The sequence below is a fragment of the Panulirus ornatus genome, chromosome 72 (assembly GCF_036320965.1).
Source record: "Panulirus ornatus isolate Po-2019 chromosome 72, ASM3632096v1, whole genome shotgun sequence".
NCBI classification, from domain to species: Eukaryota; Metazoa; Arthropoda; class Malacostraca; order Decapoda; family Palinuridae; genus Panulirus; species Panulirus ornatus.
Genome location: NC_092295.1, coordinates 3,071,753 through 3,090,235, shown reverse-complemented (window position 1 = coordinate 3,090,235; position 18,483 = coordinate 3,071,753). Strand labels below are relative to the sequence as shown.

The 18,483-nt window shown below is 34.3% G+C and overlaps 1 protein-coding gene and 1 long non-coding RNA gene across 3 annotated transcripts in view; one reads left to right on the top strand and one right to left on the bottom strand.

Moving 5' to 3' along the window:
* LOC139748156 (uncharacterized) overlaps positions 1-9,095 on the top strand; it is a 17,841-nt gene extending 8,746 nt beyond the window's left edge. The window contains exons 2-4 of one of the 2 annotated variants that reach the window (XR_011712544.1): positions 6,192-6,479; positions 6,725-6,889; positions 7,303-9,095. This is a non-coding gene — a long non-coding RNA (uncharacterized lncRNA). Of the gene's footprint in view, positions 1-6,183; positions 6,480-6,724; positions 6,890-7,302 lie in introns of those variants that run through there. The other variant, XR_011712543.1, reaches the window with a different exon arrangement.
* A 786-nt stretch (positions 9,096-9,881) lies between these two features.
* On the bottom strand, positions 9,882-18,411 carry LOC139748155 (heme A synthase COX15-like). Its single transcript, XM_071660870.1, is given in 10 exon segments — positions 9,882-11,044; positions 11,649-11,765; positions 12,167-12,321; positions 13,143-13,218; positions 14,294-14,473; positions 15,004-15,190; positions 15,729-15,861; positions 16,473-16,500; positions 16,502-16,633; positions 18,198-18,411. Coding segments are annotated over 10 exon segments (1,212 nt in total). The 5' UTR covers positions 18,261-18,411; the 3' UTR covers positions 9,882-10,903.
* Positions 18,412-18,483: the final 72 nt, after the last annotated feature.

Genomic DNA, 18,483 nt, shown 5'->3' with positions numbered 1-18,483 from the left:
GTGATAAAGACGTTTAAATTGTCATAGGTTAAGAATTCGTCTGTTACCATGAGGAAAATGACGTTTAAAGTGTAATAAAGACGTTTAAATTGTGATAGGTTTAAGAATTCGTCTGTTAACCTGGAGGAAAAGGACGTTTAAAGTGTGATAAGGACATTTAAATTGTGATAAGTTTAAAAAGGCGTCTGTTAACCTTAACAAAAAAAGGCCGTTTAAATTATGATAGGTTTAAACATTCGTCTGTTACCTGGAGGAGAAGCTGGCACAATTACAATGCCATGGTTCGTAATGTGAGCCACAGTTCAGTCATTATGATGGCCCGGTAATTTGTGTCATTATTTCCGCCACACAGTGGATGAGTCAAGGGAAAACCTGGAAATGGCTGGGAAATTCGTGAGTAAATGTTCATACTTTGGGACTCCACCTGTGGGATGTTCATACGTCTGGGACATGAGTGGTGGTATGGGATAATTTTTAGGTCGGTCGTTATTTTGCCGTCATGCAAGACCAGTCATGTTGACCCTAATAGAGTGTGTCTGTCTGTCTGTATGTCCATGTAGCATTGGGGTACAATAGGATAGGGTTGCTAGGTAACTGGGACGAGGGTAACCCATTACTCTGAGCACACACACACACACACACACACACACACACACACATATATATATATATATAGAATATATATATATATAATATATATATATATTTTTTTTTTTTTTTTTTTTTTATACTTTGTCGCTGTCTCCCGCGTTAGCGAGGTAGCGCAAGGAAACAGACGAAAGAATGGCCCAACCCCCCCCCCCCCCCATCCACATGTACATTCACACGTCCACACACGCAAATATACATACCTACACAGCTTTCCATGGTTTACCCAGACGCTTTCCATGCCATGATTCAATCCACTGACAGCCACGTCAACCCCTGTATACCACATCGCTCCAATTCACTCTATTTCTTGCCCTCCTTTCACCCTCCTGCATGTTCAGGCCCCGATCACACAAAATCTTTTTCACTCCATCTTTCCACCTCCAATTGTGGGTCTCCCTCTTCTCCTCGTTTTCCCTCCACCTCCGACACATATATCCTCTTGGACAATCTTCCTCACTCATTCTCTCCATGTCCCAAACCATTTTATCAAACATAAAAACCCTCTTCTGCTCCTCTCAACACGCTCTTTTTATTTCCACACATCTCTCTACCCTTACGTTACTTTAACTCGATCAAACCACCTCACACCACACATTGTCTTCAAACAACCTCATTTCAGCACATCCATCCTCCTGCGCACAACTCTATCCATAGCCCACGCCTCGCAACCATACAAATTGTTGGAACCACTATCCTTCAAAACATACCATTTTTGCTTTCCGAGATAATGTTCTCGACTTCCACACATTTTTCAATATATATATATATATATATTACATGTTTACCAAATGGCGTCCTAGCTTCGTCTCTTCGATGTATATCAACTGACTTATATTTCTCTCTTGTGGTAACTTGGTTTATTACATGGAGGTAATTTGGTTTATTACCTGTTTACTTTGTTTATTATATGTAGGTAACTTGGTTTATAACATGTTGTTTACTTGGTTTATTACATGCTGTTTACTTGGTTTATTACATGTAGGTAACTTGGTTTATAACATGTTGTTTACTTGGTTTATTACATGCTGTTTACTTGGTTTATTATATGTAGGTAACTTGGTTTATTACATGTTGTTTACTTGGTTTATTACATGTAGGTAACTTGGTTTATTACATGTAGGTAACTTGGTTTATTACATGCTGTTTACTTGGTTTATTACATGTAGGTAACTTGGTTTATTACATGCTGTTTACTTGGTTTATTACATGTAGGTAACTTGGTTTATTACATGTAGGTAACTTGGTTTATTACATGCTGTTTACTTGGTTTATTACATGCTGTTTACTTGGTTTATTACATGTAGGTAACTTGGTTTATTACATGCTGTTTACTTGGTTTATTATATGTAGGTAACTTGGTTTATTACATGCTGTTTACTTGGTTTATTACATGCTGTTTACTTGGTTTATTATATGTAGGTAACTTGGTTTATTACATGTAGGTAACTTGGTTTATTACATGCTGTTTACTTGGTTTATTATATGTAGGTAACTTGGTTTATTACATGCTGTTTACTTGGTTTATTACATGCTGTTTACTTGGTTTATTACATGCTGTTTACTTGGTTTATTACATGCTGTTTACTTGGTTTATTATATGTAGGTAACTTGGTTTATTACATGTAGGTAACTTGGTTTATTACATGTAGGTAACTTGGTTTATTACATGCTGTTTACTTGGTTTATTACATGTAGGTAACTTGGTTTATTACATGTAGGTAACTTGGTTTATTACATGTAGGTAACTTGGTTTATTACATGTAGGTAACTTGGTTTATTACATGTAGGTAACTTGGTTTATTACATGTAGGTAACTTGGTTTATTACATGTAGGTAACTTGGTTTATTACATGTAGGTAACTTGGTTTATTACATGCTGTTTACTTGGTTTATTATATGTAGGTAACTTGGTTTATTACATGTAGGTAACTTGGTTTATTACATGTAGGTAACTTGGTTTATTACATGCTGTTTACTTGGTTTATTACATGCTGTTTACTTGGTTTATTACATGCTGTTTACTTGGTTTATTACATGTAGGTAACTTGGTTTATTACATGTAGGTAACTTGGTTTATTACATGTAGGTAACTTGGTTTATTACATGTAGGTAACTTGGTTTATTACATGTAGGTAACTTGGTTTATTACATGTAGGTAACTTGGTTTATTACATGTAGGTAACTTGGTTTATTACATGTAGGTAACTTGGTTTATTACATGCTGTTTACTTGGTTTATTACATGCTGTTTACTTGGTTTATTACATGTAGGTAACTTGGTTTATTACATGCTGTTTACTTGGTTTATTACATGCTGTTTACTTGGTTTATTACATGCTGTTTACTTGGTTTATTACATGCTGTTTACTTGGTTTATTACATGCTGTTTACTTGGTTTATTACATGCTGTTTACTTGGTTTATTACATGCTGTTTACTTGGTTTATTACATGTAGGTAACTTGGTTTATTACATGCTGTTTACTTGGTTTATTACATGCTGTTTACTTGGTTTATTATATGTAGGTAACTTGGTTTATTACATGTAGGTAACTTGGTTTATTACATGTAGGTAACTTGGTTTATTACATGCTGTTTACTTGGTTTATTACATGCTGTTTACTTGGTTTATTACATGCTGTTTACTTGGTTTATTACATGTAGGTAACTTGGTTTATTACATGTAGGTAACTTGGTTTATTACATGCTGTTTACTTGGTTTATTACATGCTGTTTACTTGGTTTATTACATGTAGGTAACTTGGTTTATTACATGTAGGTAACTTGGTTTATTACATGTAGGTAACTTGGTTTATTACATGCTGTTTACTTGGTTTATTATATGTAGGTAACTTGGTTTATTACATGTAGGTAACTTGGTTTATTACATGTAGGTAACTTGGTTTATTACATGCTGTTTACTTGGTTTATTACATGCTGTTTACTTGGTTTATTACATGCTGTTTACTTGGTTTATTACATGCTGTTTACTTGGTTTATTACATGCTGTTTACTTGGTTTATTATATGTAGGTAACTTGGTTTATTACATGCTGTTTACTTGGTTTATTATATGTAGGTAACTTGGTTTATTACATGCTGTTTACTTGGTTTATTATATGTAGGTAACTTGGTTTATTACATGTAGGTAACTTGGTTTATTACATGCTGTTTACTTGGTTTATTATATGTAGGTAACTTGGTTTATTACATGCTGTTTACTTGGTTTATTATATGTAGGTAACTTGGTTTATTACATGTAGGTAACTTGGTTTATTACATGTAGGTAACTTGGTTTATTACATGCTGTTTACTTGGTTTATTACATGCTGTTTACTTGGTTTATTATATGTAGGTAACTTGGTTTATTACATGTAGGTAACTTGGTTTATTACATGTAGGTAACTTGGTTTATTACATGTAGGTAACTTGGTTTATTACATGCTGTTTACTTGGTTTATTACATGTAGGTAACTTGGTTTATTACATGTAGGTAACTTGGTTTATTACATGCTGTTTACTTGGTTTATTATATGTAGGTAACTTGGTTTATTACATGTAGGTAACTTGGTTTATTACATGTAGGTAACTTGGTTTATTACATGTAGGTAACTTGGTTTATTACATGTAGGTAACTTGGTTTATTACATGCTGTTTACTTGGTTTATTATATGTAGGTAACTTGGTTTATTACATGTAGGTAACTTGGTTTATTACATGCTGTTTACTTGGTTTATTACATGTAGGTAACTTGGTTTATTACATGTAGGTAACTTGGTTTATTACATGCTGTTTACTTGGTTTATTATATGTAGGTAACTTGGTTTATTACATGTAGGTAACTTGGTTTATTACATGTAGGTAACTTGGTTTATTACATGTAGGTAACTTGGTTTATTACATGTAGGTAACTTGGTTTATTACATGCTGTTTACTTGGTTTATTACATGTAGGTAACTTGGTTTATTACATGCTGTTTACTTGGTTTATTACATGCTGTTTACTTGGTTTATTACATGTAGGTAACTTGGTTTATTACATGCTGTTTACTTGGTTTATTATATGTAGGTAACTTGGTTTATTACATGTTGTTTACTTGGTTTATTATATGTAGGTAACTTGGTTTATTACATGTAGGTAACTTGGTTTATTACATGCTGTTTACTTGGTTTATTATATGTAGGTAACTTGGTTTATTACATGCTGTTTACTTGGTTTATTATATGTAGGTAACTTGGTTTATTACATGCTGTTTACTTGGTTTATTACATGCTGTTTACTTGGTTTATTACATGCTGTTTACTTGGTTTATTACATGTAGGTAACTTGGTTTATTACATGTAGGTAACTTGGTTTATTACATGTAGGTAACTTGGTTTATTACATGCTGTTTACTTGGTTTATTACATGCTGTTTACTTGGTTTATTATATGTAGGTAACTTGGTTTATTACATGTAGGTAACTTGGTTTATTACATGCTGTTTACTTGGTTTATTACATGCTGTTTACTTGGTTTATTACATGCTGTTTACTTGGTTTATTATATGTAGGTAACTTGGTTTATTACATGCTGTTTACTTGGTTTATTACATGCTGTTTACTTGGTTTATTACATGCTGTTTACTTGGTTTATTACATGTAGGTAACTTGGTTTATTACATGTAGGTAACTTGGTTTATTACATGTAGGTAACTTGGTTTATTACATGTAGGTAACTTGGTTTATTACATGTAGGTAACTTGGTTTATTACATGTAGGTAACTTGGTTTATTACATGCTGTTTACTTGGTTTATTACATGCTGTTTACTTGGTTTATTACATGTAGGTAACTTGGTTTATTACATGTAGGTAACTTGGTTTATTACATGTAGGTAACTTGGTTTATTACATGCTGTTTACTTGGTTTATTACATGTTGTTTACTTGGTTTATTACATGTAGGTAACTTGGTTTATTACATGCTGTTTACTTGGTTTATTACATGTAGGTAACTTGGTTTATTACATGCTGTTTACTTGGTTTATTACATGCTGTTTACTTGGTTTATTACATGTAGGTAACTTGGTTTATTACATGTAGGTAACTTGGTTTATTACATGCTGTTTACTTGGTTTATTACATGTAGGTAACTTGGTTTATTACATGTAGGTAACTTGGTTTATTACATGTAGGTAACTTGGTTTATTACATGTAGGTAACTTGGTTTATTACATGCTGTTTACTTGGTTTATTACATGTAGGTAACTTGGTTTATTACATGTAGGTAACTTGGTTTATTACATGCTGTTTACTTGGTTTATTACATGTAGGTAACTTGGTTTATTACATGTAGGTAACTTGGTTGGTATAATAGTATATTTAACCACAGTTTTCAAAAAATGAGTAACATCAGTTCTAAAAGGCTGAAGTTCCTTGTCTAAAATTAAGGGTAAGTTGTGAATTTAAAGCCATCGTGGAATGAGGGAGAAGGAAAGGGGTAAGATTGAATGTTGTTAGGAGAGGATTGGGATGCATGAGAAGCATTGGGCAGGAAGAATGAATAGGCCTGGGATAGTAGGGAGGATTACCGTATTATGCTTAAAACAAGATTATATTGATTGATCATTTAGAGTACTCTATTGATTAGGAGTAATGACTAACTCCCAGGTCGATTGATATATGAGTATTTTTTGTTTGTTGTTCCTTGCTGTTTTAATAATGAATATTTCAGAAAAGTGATCTTGGTGGCATCATAATGAAAGACTGTGGGAGGAAGAGATCTTGTGGTATTCAAGGAACTTTGCAAGGAATTTTCAATACCTGGAATAACATGTTAAGTTCACTTGATAAAGGTAAGTATAGAAACCATTTATTATTGGTAGAACAAGCAATCCAATCTTGAAACAAATGAAAAGTGTGATAATTTATTATTTATTAAAACTATACATACTTTGTTGTGATAGCATACCCAGAGACCAATGAATTCATGTTTTTACGAAACATTAATGGTAATGAAATCATATCCACCTGATTGATTTTATGACTTGACTGCCAACCGATGTGTGCACTATAAAACCTTATTTTTCATCTGTAACAGACCTCACAGTTCCAGACGGCACGGAGGAAAAAATGATAGAGTGTTGTGAAACTGACTACTGCAATTCTGCCATGCTTAAGCTGGTGAACCCTGTCATCCTCCTCCTGCCCATATTTATGTACTTATTGCAGCACTAGGATACGTCTAACTTAGTGCACCTCTGTGGTAAGAAGTTTATATTCTTTCATGATAACGTAGTTTAATTATAACGGTCTCTTTATTATTTGATTAGTTTTGATATTTGTAGCAGTTGCACAAGTCTCCAATTAATTGAGATCCTTTATTGTAAAGATGATAATGATATTGCTTTCTATGTTCCCTGTATCTGTCAGTCTATCTATCCATATCTTTGATGTCTGTTCCCTTTGGGAGCTTTTACAAGATGGTGCCTACGGCAGATAAACACAGTGCTCCCTATTCATTCGTGATAATTCATTCTTGATTGCACATAAGCATATGATCTCATGAAGTTCATTGATTTACCTCATTGTTTTTCGAAGTTAAAGAAGCATGCTTTTAAGTTTTGAAATTGAGTCTTCATACTTTGAAATATACAATAGATTTTGTGCCCTTTACAGAAAAATCAGATTCTCTGGTGGTGTGCTGCTGTGAGTGAGATTACTGCGATTCTGCTGTATCCCTTGTATTCTTCTCCTGCCACTTGTACATATTCTCTATGGACGAGGTTTCAAACCATAAGGCAGGTCAGCTATTTTCTGTTCAGACCCCCTGTAAATGGGGTAAAGTACTCAAAGCTATGAAAAATAATGTAAGTCAACTGCATAATAATTAGGCATTTAGGCTTACAATAAGTTTGCAAACTGATAATACTGCAGAGTTATATGCCTAGAATATTTTAGTCACTTTTTTCTTTTATTCTTGTTAGCCGTTTCCTGTGTGCTAGTATGAAAAGAAAAAATTATAACATTGCAGTCAGTATTAAATTTCTTTGTACTTAAGTTTCTTATTTAATTGTGAATTACAGTATGACAGCCAACATGCAGTCTTACTGTAGTTGCATTTTCTGTGCTATTAGTAATAAACATGTCATTTTAAAACTAGAGGTAGGGTTCACACTCTTATTGCCTTCATTTAGGGTTTGAATTAGATTTTGATTGGTAGATATGTCAGAATTTACATTAGCAGACACATGCCATATAAGGATGCATGTTATGCATTTTGAATGCACAGCCAAAAAAGATTTTGTGCACACTTAAGTTGATTGCCTTAAAGTTGTGATGTAAGGGGCTGTAGCGTCATGGTGGTTCATTCGTGATGTGTTTTGAGGCGTCCATTCTACTCATGAAAGCCCTGGTATCATGTTACCAGTCAGTATACAATACAGTTTTCTGTCCTTAGATACATATTTTTGCACATGTAAAACAATTACACTGTTGTAGACTTAAGGTGTTTCCCTTTAACTATTGCAGACTTGTTTGTTAATTATATAAAATCAAATATGCAAGGTGTATTAATAATCCAGCTTGAAAGCAGGACAAATATATCATCATATCATTAGTGACTTGTGCTTAGGAAAAGCAGGAACATTTTCATGTTTTCCTATTATTGATAAAAATGTTAATTTTAACAAATCTGTAAACATACATTTCATAGGGAAATAAAAATTTTTTTGTCCAGGTATTCTTGCATAGGGAACACTTCTTCACATTAGGGTAATGAATATTATAGATATACATTGGAAAAGTGTCAGAAATTAATTTTTACTTTTGTTGACAAAAGCATTCGGACAAATTGTAATTTTTGCTTTTGTTGACAAAAGCCGAGTACCTTCTCATTCGTTGTAATGGCAAAAACTACTTTTGTTCTGTATTATAATTCTTTTACCGATCATGAATTACTTCATAACCACATTTTCTAAACTTCACATTCGATCTCATATGACCAGAATTCAAGTTTGTTGCCGTCCCCAGGGGAAGGATCTGCATTCCCAAGTCAAGAGAGATAAAGTCATATTTTAGTTGCCAATTATAGTAATTAGTAGTTAACTTTGCATAGACTGAGAAGTATACCCAAAAATATTTACAATATGATGTCATTATTTCTTAAGTATTGTGATAAGGTGTATTATAGATATATCAAAATCCCCTTTTATTATATTGATGTCTTTAAAACTTTTGGTTAAGGTTTTTGTTTTGATGTAACATAAAGAACATAGTAATTAAAGTAATTTTCTTAAAAAATGTATAGTAATTTTACAAGCAAAGGAATTGAATATGTGATTTAATATCCATATTCTTAGGCAAGGGAAAACTAAATGAAATGCCAGATAAACCTTTTCCTGCATTGAGAATACATAGTGAAATGCAGAATCATTGAGTTCTTGTGATTTTCAACATGTATAAAAACTATTTTCATTTGTTTCTTATACATTTCTGGTTCATGTGATCTTCAGATGTAGAGGATGTGTTAACATGGATTTTCCTCTGAAGAAATTAGTGATAAGTACTTGGAGGGAGTAAAATTGTGTATAGCATTTGTAGATTTGGAGCAAATGTATGATCAGAGAGGGTTTGCGGAAAGTGCAGTGAATATATGGTGTAAGTGGAAAGTTATTAAATGTCACAACTTTTTATCAGAAGAGTTAAAGTATGTGTGCAAGGAGGAAGTGTTGAGGGTGAGTGCTTCTCGATGAAGGTTGGTCTGTGTCATGTTTGTGTAATTTTTTTTCTAGAAATTGGAAAGTTTTTGGAAAAGTTCCTTGATAATACTCCTCTTCATTCACTGACAGTGATACAGTCTCCCTGAAGGTGTTTTTTCACTGTTACCACACGTAGTGTGACTTCAGGAACAGATAAACAACAGCCACATTTGATCACATCCTCTAGTCGTGTATAATGCAACAAAATCAGTGTTCCCCATCCACAGTCCCCACAGACCATTCCATAGTTCCCTTAGACTACTAAATATGCTCTGGTTCAGTACATTGCCTTGCCAAACCAGCTTGCTGCAGTTAATTCTGTCCCACGTAAGTCTTATCTCGTGAAGGTTCTGTACCATGACTTGTCCTCAGGACAATCTCTTTTTGCTCATCCTCTGTATGTGAGGTTTGTGTGGCGAGTGGTAGTGGAGTGATAGGGTCAAAAGCAAAGTACATGCAAGTGAAGCTTTCCAGGTCAAGGAAAGAAAAAGACAGTACTTAACACAGTTATTGCTTTATTGACTGTCTTGTAATCGTATCACATAACTAAAATCCGTTCTAGGACCAACAAATAAAAGCAATAAATAAACTGCACATGTAACAAAATGGTTTATATCAAAAGATATGAATGTCGAACACTAATAACATAAGTAGGAGGCACATAGGACTACACAAAATATTCACAATAGTATGGTGGTAACTACTTTGAATAGCCGTTCTACTGTGATGACTACACCTTCTGCCTCCTGTATTTGACATAACAGCACATTGTTTTCCACTGCTAATTTCAAAATCACTGTCACTTTACCCTCTACGATATCAATAAGACAACAACCTGGCACAACTATTTAGTGATATGGGTAACTACAATACATCGGCCACAAGAATGTGTGGGAGCAAGGGACTGAGAAAAGGCCAGGGCTGTGATCTTAAGTAATTTTTAGTATGTAGAGATTCATATTACCCTTGAAATATCCATGCTAGTAACAGGAGAGTGGGCTTGCAGGCAGTACACGAGATGCTTTTTACGGGGTACTGTGAGCAGCTGAAGTGTGCATGTTTTACAATGTTATTACACCTAACCACATTTTAATGACAACCACAAGCTTGAAGCTTCAAATTCATAGCCAAATAGAACTGGTTTAATATTCAACACTAATTCTAAAATTTAGCAGAAAAAGAATTTTTACAATTCTGTTTTATGACGTAGAAGACATTTCATATTTATAGACAGGGCTGCAGACCCCAAATTGCATTGTACATCATCTAATCTAAGGTTGAAATTGTCGTGAATAATGTATCCCAGAATACCTTTCTTAAGAACTTATTATACTTTGGTATTACTGAATTTGCTGATGTGTAGGTATAATATAATCATACGATCAGAAACACCTACAGGGTATGGTAGAAGCATCACCATTCATCACTTACATATATACTTATATACATATATATTATCACATTTGTACACATTCAACATAGTTTGGTGTTTCACTATACTACTGATCAGTTACCTTAACTTACTTTGGTATCTTCTTGAGATGCTTTAGTTCATGAGTGAGCCATATAGCAAAGGAGAGAGTGAGAAGAGATCCTGACTGATGCATAGCCGCTAGGCCCGTGGGGACATACATCAACAATGTTGAGATGCCAAGGCCCACCTATAAGAGAAAAGCATCAGTTACAAAAATAAATCATAAACTGAGCAAATGCACCAAGGCTGAAGCAAAGGTAATAAGAATACATTTGCAGCACCTTAAGCTTCTAACACAATTGAAACTCTTGTGCAGATGATTCAGATGAAAATATCATCACTGCCTTTAAAAATCATGTAAATAGTTTAAATGATTTGAGCGGTTTCCCATTCTCTCTCCGAGTGTATGGAGGCTGGCCAAGACTCATCATGCAGTACACATTGTCCACTGCCAGGCATGACAAATGTATTCTCTCTCATACACAAAATGGAATGAGATCTGCATTGGTTGAAAAACTAGGCAAGATGCTGTTTACAAGAGTACATATAAGAGAAATGGACGGAAGAATGATGACCAAGAACACAGTGATCCTCAAATGTCTCCTATGGTATGCACATTTAAAATGTAATTAATTATTACAGCTATATTAGGTAAAAGTTGTTGTAAGATATATGGTGGCTAGCAAGTTAAAGCACAGGCGATTTTCCTTGGATCAAGATAATGCATCACAATGATGAGAGTGGCAGGAAAAAAATACATCAGAGTTTGTAAAAAGAATACAACTTCATACCTGCATCCAAGCCATTGCACCAAGAGCTGTGGCAGCATTATAAGCACGTGGAGGTAGCTTCACTCCTCTTCGAGACCATATCATCAAGGCTGTAGCTAAGCATACGGCAGTTGTTCCCTGAAAATAGAGGGAAGAATTGTTATAATACATACTACATGTCAATGGGATAGGGAGCTGTAGTTTTGGTGCATTACACTTAATAGCTATGGATGTGGGTGGATGCTGATTTTATTTGTCTGTTTTTGTTCTGTCTTGCTAATGCAGGAAATGGCAGTCAAGTATGAGGAAAAATTACTGTAAATTATTAAGTGATAAATTGCAAAGAGGAAGAATGTGTGGAATGGTGGATACAAGGGAGGCATGTAAGGACAGGGATAAGAGGAGACTCTTTTGCCGTGGCCATCCCTTATTTTTTAATTTTACATTTATCAGATTTTCATTTGACATTTTTTCATATTACTGTCACACAGCAATTGTTGGGAGTTTAAGAAATACTATGATATAACACATGAAATTACCATGATCCTGTGATCAAACTGTACTGTAGTAGGGTTTTCGGTGAAGTTTCGTAGTGTTGGAGAAAAAGCCAAGATGTCACTTGGAATCCATCGATCCGCAAATTTAGGGAATGAATTATATACCAGACCAGCATCAAGTCCAGCAACCAAGGCCCCTGAAATTTAAGATGAACATTTGATTATTCTTCCAGTAACATAAAAGAAAAAATACAGGAGTAAAAAGGTAATACTACACAAAGTTAGGACAAACTGTGGTGAATATACAGAGGGCGGAGTAAGCATTAGTACACAAAATGATTACTGTAAATGAAAATGAGAGAGAAAACAAAACAATTAAATTTATTACATAATGAATGAAACAGACAGCAAGAGTTCACTAGAAGCAAACTTCCAGATAAAACTAAAGAATATAGAGGAAAAGGCTGTGGAAACAAAATAAAGTATGGAAGGAACTTCATGCTGATTTCTGAGGTAAATTCACAGAGGAAGACCTTATCTCGGCACTTATTTGTGGAGACAGAATAGTGACGATGGAAACCTTCAAATTAATTAGTGTTGATATAATAATCAGGTTACTGAAAAAGCTTAATCAATACAAGGTGCCTGGAATGGGGGAAATCTCTCTGTGTGCACATCAAAGCTGTGAACAAACAATGTGTGCCATTTGGGATGATTTGAGTATCTGTGGAAGATGGAACTTCATGAAACGAAGATAAAAAGTGAAGGAAAATGTATTGATTCTACAGGTCAACATTTCTAATGGACAGTCTCAAAAACATTGGAAAGGAAATTTAGAAAACAAATGGGCAAGTACTTATTTATAATTCCAAATGTGGTACCATGCTCCAAGGGTGAGAAAGGGAAACTGAATAACTTGCAAAAGCATTCTTTTAAAACAAGTTACTGTTAGAAAATGAGCATTAAAATTCCCATGCCTAACACAGTAATTCAAAGAAAAAATAATGGCAGGACATACCTGACAGTGCTGTGATGAAAACCCACCCTTTAGTCAGATGCGCAAGCTTGCGGAAGTTTCTTGCTTGAGAAGTCACCTGATGGAAAACCATACCAGTGTTCAGGATAATATAGTTATTGTACCTGATACTCTTGCAGTGAAATGGAATATCTGAATTGTGAAAGAGATATGTGATCTTATATGTTTAAAGCTGCTGCTTGATTTTAAACTTTGTATGGAGATAATCAGCATTTAAAATGTTTGGGAATATTTTTGTTTGCACCACACTGCTATGAATGGCAGAAAGGCATGAATGATAAACAAGAAAACAGACAGATATTATTCCAAATTTCTCCAGGCATATTGCTTCTGAATCAAAATATGGTTAGTAAACATTTGTTAATGCTTTCTTTAAGTATATACCAAATAATTTGGTTCTTCCAGGAAAGTCAAACAAGATCCAGTACAATATTTCAACACATTTAATCCATGTTCATCAACTGTTTTCGTACTTCTTTCATTATCCTTCCACTGTTTTGCTTCCGTTTGTAAAATGTTACCAAATCTTGTCAATTCATCATGCCATCTGTTTGTGTCTGTGTGTGTTTTCATTAATTACTTGTGCATAGGGGAAGAGGTTTATTTACATCTTAACCTACATTTTTCTCTTTTTTTGTAACCATTAATGCTCTTTGTCATTGAATTTTCTTTACCATACCTCCACTCTTTTAATGCTATATTTAATTCCCCAAAGAACTCGTCAACACTTACAATATCAGTTCAGTTTAGAAACCTGTAAGATGTAATCATGTCAACAAATTCAGAGCTACTATCTTTAAAACACACCTCCAAGTTCCTATATCTTGCACTTTAAAATTTCTTTTCTGTATAGTATAATGCCTTTACTGGCTTACCCATTAACACCCCATCTTCTTATCCCTTACATTTGTTTTACTCTTGCTCTTCCAGTTTTACTAGGGAAGACCTCCCCTCTTCTATCCTCAAAGAACTGCAGGACCACAAAGAATTCTTCACACTTTGTGGCACCCTAATCAGAACTTAAGGGCGTATGTTCATTCCTCTTTCTCTAACGTACAGTGGAATGTCAGAACACAGAAATGTTATAAGGGCACCCTGAAACTTTGTATTCTCACTAAAACTCTCTGACTTACCTGTTTTATTTGCTGAGCTGGGTATGTTACTGCAAGGGCATTCCACAAAAACAGACTGTAAAGAACAAAGGCAGTCCCAAGGTGAGACATGAGACGGTACTGTGATACCCTAGGAACATCTGAAGGGTCATGAAATCGGTCCTCCAGTCCAGATTTTACCATGTACCATCCTAGGAGACCCTGGAAAGGAAACAATTTAATCTTGATAAAGCTTAAATTACTGTAAATGAAAGGGCAAATATCTCTCTTCTTATCTTGGTTACAACGACACACGATAAGACACCCCAGCGTAAGCCTTTGAGGCGGATGAGCATTCCTTGCTTGGCTCCTTCCATTCCATCTAACAAGAAGTGGTGGGGATATCCAGCCCCAATTCCTGTCCCTCTTAGTCACTTTCTATGAGACAATACACAGGTTAGATTCTTTCTCCCATACCCAGGGCTAACTGTGTAAATATGTGGTGAAAACTAAATAATACACAAGTATATTTTTAATACTGTACATTACTTAATTTAAGACGTATCAGGTTCAGCCTTGTGGTATTAATACTCTAAAAGGAATGTGAAAAGTAGAAAATAATAATAGTGGAACTTAAAAGTATAATACTCTTTAAACTGTTAATTAACAATCTACAAGGTTATGGCAAACTTGGAAGGGTTATATGGTAATTTCTTAACTGTAAGATCAGTAACAGGAGATATAAATCTTACCTGAAATCCAATGAGAGCACCACATGCTAAAACTCTCTTCTTCAGTGCCCGATTGAACCATCCTTTATGCCAGAAGTAGGCAGCAGGAAGCAAGAAGAAAGTTCCAATAGTTCGACCCCATTGTCGATGTCCATATTCCATCCACCATATGAACTTAAACTCACCTAAGGTCATGTCTTTGTTCTTCCTGTCAAGAATACGAGTAATGGGTTATGAAAATAAAAATAGCATTCACACAAGAACATACATACATACATTAGGAAGAAAGCCACTCATGGTGGAGGAAAATAGCATGTGCATTTTTTTTTTTTGTTTTTCTATAAAATACAGACACACTAACTTCTTTACTCTTTCACTGAAGTAGAAAGTTATTATCTAGAAACTATTACAGTATACTCTAAGGTTACTAATCTTTAAAACAAAGGATGCATAAAAGACATGATTATTGTCTGCCTTGGCAAAGAAAAAGTACCACGAAACAAATTCAAACTTCTCTACCAGAGTTATGTCATTCCTAAACAACTGTATAACTTTTTATGACAAGTTGATGAGCAGATTAATCATCTTCTCAGGGGGTCTCATGAACTGCAGCCAGCATAGCAGATGCCAGACCGATGCAACCAGAGCATGGAAAGAGTAGGTCCAACAAGTTAAAACTCAGGTAGGTGAAAAGCTGATGCATATGCTCCCTCAAGTAAACAGAATTCTGTTATACTTGCACTTACAATTTGAACTCTGGATAATCTTGGTACTGGGCAAATTCACGCTCCCATTCAGCTTGGGATATTGGTGGTCGCTTGCCAAACAGATGCCAGTCAGTCATCGACAATCCAGATTCTGTTAGACGTGTTAATCCACCTGGTAAGGAACATAATTTTACTAGGTATTTTGCACCATAGAAATACAAAGGTTGGGAATTCCTATAATCAAAATACAACATGCCAGTATGCATATTGGAGCAGGCTTTATCTACAAACCAATATTAAATCAAACATAAACCACCAATTTTATGATCAAATACACAACAGCATCCATTTATAATACATGGTATCTATGTTAAATCCCGAGGCTAAGCAAGAAGCTGTATGCTATGGTAATTACAGAGGAAAGTCACTATGGTTAAGCTAACTCTAAGAACAGAATGTTTATAAGGTTTTGAACTGGTTGAAGTAATTTTAAGGGAAGGAAAAATACTACATGGATGTTATACTGTAGAGTGTAGACCATACATGGCAAACTGTGAACTATCAATAGGAGAATGGCAGCCAAACAAAAACAAATGTTTTCTGCATTAGTATTTACTTGGACAAGTGTTCCGTAATATAGTAATAAAATACCCATTTACCTTTCTCAAGAAAAAAAATTTAGCACGTGCTTGATGTGAAAGGGAAATGCAACATATGAATGTCCAAAATGTTTGTTAGCAACATCACGCTAAATGAAATCCAAAGTCTCATCACGTAACTCACCAATAACAACTGCTCCAAAGACCATGCCCTGAGCACCCAAAAAGCCACCGTCCTACCCATTTTCGTCCAATTTCTGGTATCTCGCCAACAGGCAATTGCTGGATTTCTCTGCTTGCAACAGTGACTGTTGTTCGCCTTAAGTAAGGCTGAATCTGTTTAATCTGAAATAAGGTTTAAGTACATTCTTTGTACAATCATCAGATCTAATGGTCTGGACAAACATTTACTTGAAAATTTAAATATTAATACATTTAAGTATGACACACAGATATGAATTACATTATTTGTGAATTAATGAATAGTCTAAACAGTTCATCTTATCACGTTTTACACTTTTTCACATTGTGTTAGCAACTTCCCAAGCTGCTGAGATTACCTTTGTCTTCATGTACCTTAACAGAAGTTTGGAAAACTTAAAAAATATGTTTTAAACAGCAATTTTTGTGAACTTCATCATCTTGTGTTCTCCCAGCATAAAGCATATCACATGATTAAGCCGACATGAATTTTGGAATGCAGTCTTCTTACCAAACTTGACTTAATCTTGTTTGATTAATAATGTGGGTTAAGATTAACAATACATCCAAGTGGTGATATTCACATTTTCAAGCCACAATTTTTCTGTGAAAAAGATTTATTATCCAAAGAGGTTTATTATGTTACTGCAGTTCCTACAAATATGTTTGTAAGCTCAAAAAAAAAAAAATTATATTTTTTACTTATTGCCTATACTACTTGGTTAAGTGACATGTATTAATCTCATTTCCTAAAGCAGCTTTACCTGTGGATGAATCACCTCACGAGACTGTTGAAATATCAAGATTCCCACAAATAACTGAAAATTCACCTCCAGAATTTTCTTTTCATAGTTTGGGAAAATGATTTTTTTTTTTTTTTATTAAAGTGAACACCATTATGTTACCGAGTTGGAAACATGTGTTCGTGTGGAAATCCTGATGCGGGTTGGTCTGTGTGCATTGCTTTCATGTTCAACGAAATTAAATGATTTCCTGCAAATTGCAACCATACTGCAAGATAAAGCACAAGACAATATTAATTGCATATATTTTAATATATAGAAAATTAAGGTAAAATCTCTGGTATCGTGAACCTAAGTGAGCTGTTAATAAAATCAAATTATTACATCTATTTGTGCAAGACAAAATTGATTTCAATAATTCAGAAACTTATCAATAATTATCGGCAAAATAATGACAAGTAAAACCAAACTTAAAATAACCTATATAACGAACCAAATTCCCTCCATATCCGAAACTTAAATACATAACGAAGTGTTATTTAATAACAAGTGTCTATATTGATATCATTAGTATTTCAATAACTTCGTTATGTAGGTAATTACCCCACCCACAACACGTTTTCCCTGACCTTCAAGTATCCGAAGCCCAGAGCTGAGGAGGAGAGGTTTAAGGTTCCTGTGATCTATTATTTATACAACGTTGACCTTAGAAATATAATGTCACTACAGTCATTTAATACACCAGGAAATGACGTATATATATATATATATATATATATATATATATATATATATATATATATATATATAAATGCGTAATTGACACATATCTACAAGTGACATGATATACATAATCATGGAAAAATATGGGGTCATGATGGCATTTAAATTTTCCATTATAAAGAGGAAGAAGTATATATATATGTAACAATGAACTACATATGTAATATTCAGGCATCAAATACCTTTAGACATCTCGACGAAGGTACGTGTCTACAGACTTTGGAGAGGAGGTAGATCGCACTCATAGTGGAAGATGGTGCTTATAAGGGTAGTTAAGGTGACGTTTAAAGTAACAAAGCCTTAAATAACGTCAAGTTATCCCAAGTTGATGGAGGTGACGCACTCACTACGGTGTTCAGCGGGCGACTGGTTACATGATCACCATCACGACCCACACTGACGCAAGACACCGGCGACAACGCTGCCAGACGGAAAAAGTTTACTTTCTATTTATTATTTTCCTAGTGT